Source organism: Etheostoma spectabile, unplaced genomic scaffold (genome assembly GCF_008692095.1).
Source record: "Etheostoma spectabile isolate EspeVRDwgs_2016 unplaced genomic scaffold, UIUC_Espe_1.0 scaffold285, whole genome shotgun sequence".
Taxonomy (NCBI): Eukaryota; Metazoa; Chordata; class Actinopteri; order Perciformes; family Percidae; genus Etheostoma; species Etheostoma spectabile.
This window is the reverse complement of record NW_022605579.1, coordinates 1,244,368-1,252,792: the sequence shown is the minus strand read 5'-3', so window position 1 is coordinate 1,252,792 and position 8,425 is coordinate 1,244,368. Positions and strand designations below refer to the sequence as shown.

The 8,425-nt window shown below is 39.2% G+C and overlaps 1 protein-coding gene across 1 annotated transcript in view; it reads right to left on the bottom strand.

Moving 5' to 3' along the window:
* Positions 1 to 47: 47 nt before the first annotated feature.
* Positions 48 to 8,425, bottom strand: part of LOC116686020 (CD81 antigen) — a 34,150-nt gene continuing 25,772 nt past the window's right edge. The window contains exons 5-8 of the mRNA XM_032510938.1: positions 7,540 to 7,659; positions 5,519 to 5,617; positions 2,126 to 2,209; positions 48 to 230 (exon numbers count right to left, since the gene is read on the bottom strand). Coding sequence (XP_032366829.1) covers positions 168 to 230; positions 2,126 to 2,209; positions 5,519 to 5,617; positions 7,540 to 7,659 — 366 coding nt within the window. The 3' untranslated portion in view covers positions 48 to 167. The remainder of the gene's footprint in view (positions 231 to 2,125; positions 2,210 to 5,518; positions 5,618 to 7,539; positions 7,660 to 8,425) is intronic.

Below are 8,425 nucleotides of genomic sequence, written 5' to 3'. Positions count from 1 at the left end.
ATATATAAAAAAAAAAAAGCTCAATGGAGGATGGTTTTTACGTTTGTCTTCTCAAAGAGCTGACTAAATCCAGCAAGCAATATATGTGACGTGTTCCTGCTTATAAAAGAAAAGGAAAAAAGAAAGAGACAGAGACGTCGTCCTTCCTTCATTTGGCGAGCGTCGCTTTAGTACACCGGGCTGTTGCGGATCCCGCAGCACAACACCATGCTGAAGATCATCTCGAAGATCTGGGAGGAAGTGCACAAACACGAGTTAGTAGAGCATGATGACTTAGACAGAAGCATTTCATCAACTCTCAACGGAGGAGACAGCTAAGCAGGCAGTACAGTTTGACCTGCATATCTTATTGTACGGGGCCGTCCCAACTCTGAAGTTCCTGTCCTCCTCAAGGTGGATTCAAACTAGAGCCCGACTGGTAAAGGATTTTTAAGGCCGATTACCAACACGAATATTTGATTATTTAAAAATCTGATATGCCGAGGGAAGTTTGGGGGCCCCTACTGGAGCTGCTGCCCCCGCGACCCGATACCGGATAAACGGATGAAGATGGATGGATGGATGCCGATTTATGCTTTTTTTTTTTTTATTCAAAAATGCATTACAAAACATACAACTGATTTCCATAACATTAGATATTTGTAGTTATTTATGAGTTCTTACTAAGATAATATGATATTAAATTAGTTTAATTGTCACAACAGAACAGAGGAACATCAAAATATATTAAAGTTCAGGCAGATAAAATGTAGAAAAGTTCAAACTTAAGATATGAAACTTAAAGTCCTTTAAACAAAAACACATTAACAAAAACAATAATCAATTTCGCCAACTAACAAACTATGCCAACACTCATAACATGATTGACAGTCCGTTATTATTTTTAAAACATTCATTCATCAGAGTCATTTATCTGTCATTATAAAGGATTCTGATGAATGAATATATATATATATATATTTTTAATATATATTTAGATTTATATAAAAATCAGCCATTATAAATGCGGATACCAATCGATCAGGAAATGCCTAATACGGCCGATAATGTCGGCCCCATATATCGGTCGGGCTCTAATTTAAACTGAAGCTTTAAAGTAAACTAAGATATTGCAGGCGCCTGAACACAGATGCTAGGTCAGCCTCTCTCTCTCTCTCTCTCTCTCTCTCTCTCTCTCTCTCTCTCTCTCTCTCTCTCTCTCTCTCTCTCTCTCTCTCTCTCAAAAAAAAAAAAAAAGGTAATATGGAATAGGGTATTTTACAATCACTTTGAATGCACCACAAGGTTTACCGGTTAGAATTTCCACCACAATTACATTATATTCTTATCCTCGATAAAAAAATGGGATGTCACAGAGGCAGCAGAGGTATTCAGTCTGCATTCCAATCAGCAGGAGAAGGTCCAGAGGAATAGTTTGACATTTTAGTATGGGCGGGAATCACGGGAATTACGATACACAATACACAGCTCACAATACCGATAATATCATGTTAATCTGCGATGATCAAAACATAACTATGAATGCCCGTGAAAAGGTTAAGTGCAGATGCTCTCTATCTTTTTCACTGCGAGTCCAAACTGTTAGAACACAGCCCAATTGTGCAGCACAAGTTTTTCAGCCTGTAAATTAAAATGAGTTCGTCCTATAGAGCAACTCTTGGACTAAATAATAATAATATAAATAATAAGCATTTATTTGTATTTATCTGGTCCAGTTTAATATGCTTCTCAATTGTATACAGTGTATACTTGTAGTAGGGGGTCCCTAATCGGTCTGTCTTTTAGCTAAGGGGTCCCTTTCACTCTAACAATCCTGCCGTAGAAGAACCACTTGGCGTGAGGCTAAGTGTTTTTTAGCAGGCTATGGAAGTCAGTAAACATTGAGAGATGGACTAACACATTGCTGCTTTCTGATCTTTTTGTGAGATTGGATAACAAAAGTAAAGATTTCGAATAACACGAGTCCCATCCTTTAATCCAGACACATAACATCAAATGTCAAAAAGACACAGGACCCACTTAGGAATTTAAAACAGGAACATGAAGTAAGTACTACAATTTGCAAAATGAATGAAAAAAATGACCACCGTGTTATTGAAAGGTTTGGTGTGTGTGATGTTCTCACCATAATAACTGCAACCACCAGAGCGGCGATACCAATCAGGTAGATCTTGTCTGTGAACAGGTCATCGATCCTCTCATGGCAATTCTGCAAAGGAAACCCATCAGAACATATAATTTATATCTGGCACATTTTACTTCGGCTTATTAGTATTTAAGTAGTATTCTACTGTACAGCTGTAGTAGTGACTAGTTGGGCTGTTTCTAATTCAGGGCTGGATTCAGAGATTGAGACAGGCACATGTAAGGAGTTGTTTACATGGACAACTGACCAATCACTAAGCCCCGCTCTCCTTACTATTACTGTTGCTAAGCCTGTCAAGATTTGCAATCTCACACGGGATATAAGCAGTTTACAATCACGAAGGAGGCATGACATTTTTTCTCCTGTTTTTTTAATGTTGTTTGTACGGCATTCCAGTTTGCATGAATTGTGCAGTGTGTTCGAAAAGTGGGGGACATTAGAGAGCAGAGAAGGGTTACTATAGTACCAGAGACCTGGGGCACGATCAATCTCAAAACCGTTAAGCTACGGTTTCCTGGTTGAACAACATGTTTCTTTGGATCGGTGTGCAACGTCTTTGAGATTTGGTGGGTGTCTCTTGTTTATTTGCTGTGTCACAGGAGATACCCAATCAGCAAAGACGTGTCTGTAAACTCGTGGTTATACTAACGGACTAAAAATTTAGTACTTACTTTATATTTACTATCAACCATGACTACATTCTAACCTAACCTTCACCTTCAAGTGTTTTATTGCCTTAACTAAAACCAAATTGTAATAATTACTTACAGTGCTCATATTATGCTTTTTCAGTTTCTTTTAGTTGGTTATTTATCTTTTTTTTGTTATAATGTTCGCCTAGCTGCTAGCGTGGCACTCCATCATGCTCAGCTTCTGACTGGCTAGTAGTCCGTACCTAGCTACTGCGCATGTGCAACTCCCAACAACGATGGAACAGAAGTGAGATGTCTCACTCTGTAGCTAAAACAGAGAGCTCAAAACACAGGGTGAAAAGAGGAGCTGAAGCAATGTGCAGTACAACAGAAATATGGTGTTTTTTTTTTACTAATTAAACCACATAAACCTATTCTGGTACAACCTCTAAATACAATTGTGAAACTGAAAATGAGCATAATATGAGCACTTTAAAATGGAAGAACACTGTGAATGAGAGGGAGATGAAGCAAAAGTTTGAAAATGGTGTTCCTTCCAGTGGAGCTCAGACCTCTTTGCAATGCGTCTTGTTATTCCTCTTAAACTGACAGAAGAAGACTCCTCAGGATATCACACTAAGCCATAGAACCCACACATCATTAGTTAGGATTAGAGTGCATCTTTGGGACCGCACTTAATGGTCAATCAGTGAGGCCTCTTGACAAGCCACAGCCCCCCAATGTTCAATTCAAAAACGCTGAGGATATATAGAATAATTTGATATATATATATATATATATATATATGAGCAAAAGTACTAATACCACACTGTGGAAATACTCTTATTTCCGGCATTGAAAAGTTTACTTAAGTAAAAGTATGCACTGTAAGTATCATCAGGAAAATGTACTTTAAGTGTTAAAGTACTCAAGGCAGAAAAACCCTGACATTTTAGAAAGTGTAAAGGATCCAAACAGTTGTGTGTTTAATGGTCTAATCATTTCTGCTGGACTTGTAGGCCGTTATATTGTCGAGTAGTTTAATTTGTAACAAAACATCAGATTTGATAAACTACATGGATTTTGTGTGCAAAAATCCTAATGTGTAAAGTAACTAGTAACACACACACACACACACACACAACTATTCAATATTTAAACATTTTAACAGATATTATTATTTTATTATTATTCCTTCACAGTAGCCTACAAGACCCTTTGCATAACAATTCTACCCATAGTCAAAAAAGTACAATCTTTTAAATCTATCCATGCTTCCATCCCCTGACTTCATTGAGAGTAAAGGCCAGTGTTTCTTTTAAAGGCGTTGGCGTAACACACTGGGAAACATCAGTTACGAAAAAACAGAACAAAAGACAATCCTGGCAACCTGCGAGGCTTGGATCGGACTCGGGTCATTTCAGTAATGTCAGCGTGCTGCCAAGAAATCCAGTGAGGGCCCCCGTACAGCACAGGTCCTGAATACAGAGAACGCTCCCTGCACATGTCTCCACTAAGACTTTGCACTTAAAGGCTGACTTACTGCTTTAAATCAGAGTTTCTCAACCTTTTTCGGCCGCTGCTCCCACACACCTTTGTCACAGCAGATATTTTGACTGATCAACCGGGTCTAACTGATTGCATTAAAGAAATAGTTGTACATTATGGGTAATACGCGTTTTCACTTTTCTTGCCAAGAGTTAGATGAATTGATTGAACAGTGTCATATATGTGCTGTGAGTATGGAGCTGGAGCCAGAAGAATGCATAATACACAACTTCAGCTGTTTTTCAAATCTAATTCATAGTTAACTGGCAGTTAACCGCAAATTTATTACAATTTTTTATCTGTTATCTGACAAGTTTTTGTCAACAAGTGGTTAAGTTGTATTTGAGACTAGACGTACTCCGATGGTAACTCAGTTCATATCAACAGTACATGCAAATAATATTAGTCTTGTGGAGAGAACCATCTAGAAGAGCTCTGAAACTCAACTCACTAATCACAGGACGTGCGTGGCTTTAAAAGGAATTTGCGTTAATTCATTATTATTGCGTGACCTTTAGTCCATATCGTTAGTCGAGATTATTCAGGTGCCGCTGGAAAAACGCCAGATATCCCTAATTTTTGGCCCGGATGTCACCTTCCTTTTTTTGTGTGTTGGCGTTCTAACCTCCGGTGGATTTCTGAGGACTATGGTTAACTGCGCCTCAGATCTCTGCAGGGTAAATCCAGACAGCTAGCTAGACTATCTGTCCAATCTGCGGCACCGTGGCTCCGTCCGGCGCTTGGCACCGCCCAAGACGATTGTGATTGGTTTAAAGATAATAAACCAATAAACCAGAGCATGTTTTTCTGCCATCCCTGAACGCTGTGTGTAATAGACAGACCCTCCTCCACAGCACTGTGGAGGAAGATCTGGCAATACCAGACTACGTTAACTTGGACAACCCTAAAAAAAAAAAGTCAGAGAAAATTCCCATTCTTCTGCCATCTGTATATTGACTAACTCCAAGCGGAAAGGCTGAGAAACAACTTTGTGAGGACATTGTATTGTACAACCTTCTGTATAATGACAAATGTTAACATGGTCAGTTGTACCTTGCCTGCCTACAAAATAGTTTATCTTAAATGTAACCTACTCAAACTGTGTGTTGCTTTCATCTAGATGCAATGTGAACACAAGCTGTTGAGGCATTAGAGTGGTGATAGAATTGTCAAGATGGACGACGGCACTTACAGTTGTAGTTTCAGAGCTGGGGCAGAGATCAGTCAGGCCCAGTGAGTCTGTGATCAGTGTTAAAAAGGCCGTGCCCTGGCCTTTACCGCAGCAGCTCAGCTGAAACACAAAGACAACAGTGATCATCCCGCTCCTCCCCACAGCACTCCTTCTGTCGCTGGCTTCCTAGTGTGCTCGTCTGACAGTGAGCAGCTTCAGCATTTTAATATAGTCAGTAGCAGTCGGTTTAAAAAGCAGTACAACACTATGGTTTTCACAAGGTACAGTGAGGAAGGAGGAGTGGTTCACACAGATTTATTTGTGAATTAACATTATTGATTTCTATGGTGAATATATACACATGTAAATATGTATTTTATTTTTGCAGTGTTTGCCTATGTACGTATTAGGGCTGCTGGAACAAATTGTAAAAGTCGGATGTAATTCGAATAGTAAATAAAGCCAATACTATTCAAATGCTGAAATTACTATTTAAATATGATTTTTTCCCCCAGACTATTTCTCTAGCTGTAGGGCGCTTGGAGACAGTTCCGGTCAAACTGTCAGTGATTCCACGCCTGCACAGGTGCTTTATAGGAAACAGCATAGGGGAAATAGCATAGGGCGTGGCCTATAATTTTGTTGACTTTCATTCTGCAATTTTGATCACAATCTACTAACTTTTGAACATTTTAGAGTGTTTTCAGTACAACATTTTAAATGGTTTGGCTCCTACCTTGCACAAGTTTGTCTCTTACTGTGCCACTGGCTCTGTAAGGTCCACTAGAATAGTTGCATTGTACCCTTTTGCTCTTCAGCCTTTGGGCAGGCAGCTTTTTCTTTTAAAGCCATTACCCAGTGGAATACTATCCCGGACAATGTAAAAAGCTGTGGTTTGTTTTGGTAGCTTTAGAGCTAATCTAAAATGGCACACTGTTAGATAAACACTCCTCACTACTTTTAGTCTTACTCTTCTCTTCAGTGGGGCCGATAGTGTGTGTGTGTGTGTGTGTTAATTGGGGGGGTTGTGTTGTGTGCTGTGAATACCACTACACCCCTTGATCATGTGGTGCATATATGTGTGTGTACCTGTGATACGAAATGTAATACACTGCTATATGTTACTTGTTTTTTTACTTATTGAGCAATGTTTGATTTTTAAAATGTTTTACTTGTGTTTACTGTGGGACTGGAGATGTGTATTAGCCTAAGGTTACATTTATGTTTTAATTGCACATTGTCCCTTACAAATACAATTGAATACAAAAACAATTGAAGTTGATACACTGGTTTGCGGAAGTAATGCCAATTTAAAATTCCTGATTCAAATATTGCTTGTAACAGACTCTCTCTGAGGATCCAGACAGCAGACTAAAGCACAATCAACTGTAGAATTTTTCCCCCAAAGATGGTAACTGTATTTTGGAACAGCACCCATGTTGCTGATATTCTGTATCTGGTTGGCCATCTATGTCGCTCGCAGTGAGTAAAGATTATGTGGGCGGCCCTGTATGGGTTCGCATGCTCTTACTAGCAAAGCTCAGAGTGAAACAAACAGAATATCCTGGGTATAATATTGAATAGGGCCTTCAGTGTTTGGACCATGTGGCTTTATGAAAATAATGTGTACTGAAGTCAGAAGGATGCTGTTACTTCAATTAGTAGATATGTGTTTAATCAACAGTTGACATCTTCTGCTGGTATTCATTAAAATGCCCCTCAAAATGGTTTTGGGCTTCTCAGCCTACATATTTCAAGTGCATCTTTAAAATTTGAGTGATTTCTCCTTTTAGTAACTTTCAAAAGTTGACTGGAAAGCATAAATAGGTTTACCGAGAGGTTTGAAAGGATTAAAATAAAATAGTTCGATACTGGGTTTAGATGAAATGGTAAAACCTAAACCCTAATCTTAAAACATGTCCTTTGTTAGGTCCAAGTGCATCTTATGTTATATTTGTTATACTTTATAAACATAAACACAGGAATGCATGAATACTTTTAATAGAATTGATGATGATTTGTTTGACAGTGTGTGTTCATACCGTCTCATGGAAGACCTTGAGCACGGAGGCGGCGGCCGTTTTCTTGTCCTTGTCAGTGAGGCTTTGTGTCAAGGCCTTCTCGTACACAGAGTCGTAGTAGTTGATCATCTCCTTAGACACCTAAAACAGGAACAGACAGCTTACTGTGGGCTCCACCTCAAACTTAGCACTGACGGTGCTATCTTGCACCCAGCCCAAGTGTCTTTGTGTCAATTTCCCGTCCAGCGCCCATTTCATGAGAAAGAAAAGAGCTGAGCGAGACAGAGTGGCTGTGCTTTGTTGGTGCAGGAAACATTTGGCTGTTCCACAAACTCCCGGGCAGTTCAGTGCTTGGGTTTCGTGTTGTAAAACTTTCCTATGGCCGCAACATGGATGTATTAAGAGAACAAGCAGCAATGGAGGCAGTTGTTCTAAGTCATACAAATTGACATCTGTAATTCTCGGCTACCATCTTTGTTTGGATTAGGAAATGCAATCGCAATGTGGAAAAAACAGCAGCAAGTGTTGTTAAATAACCTTCAGGGTTTTTCAAAGATTGCTGGTTATTACTATTTTTTTTAGACAGATGCTTGGCTCTGCAATGGTAATACATGAGAGGTAAAAACTGAGGCTGGAGTAGCCATGCATATTAAGGTAGCAGGCTGATCCACATTTTCCCAACATGGATTCTCAAGGTCTGCTTCCATTGTTCTGCTACTAAGGCATATAAACAAAACAGCACAGTCATTCAGGCTTAAGTCTGTAAATCTAAAGTGCAGGCAAAATAAACCAGAATATCTGAAAAAAACCTTGAACAAATAGATCCTGACTTCCTGAGGCATTTGTTGGATAATATGTAATGACCTGCAAATACCCTGTAGTAGGGTTGGGCATCGTTTGGATTTTA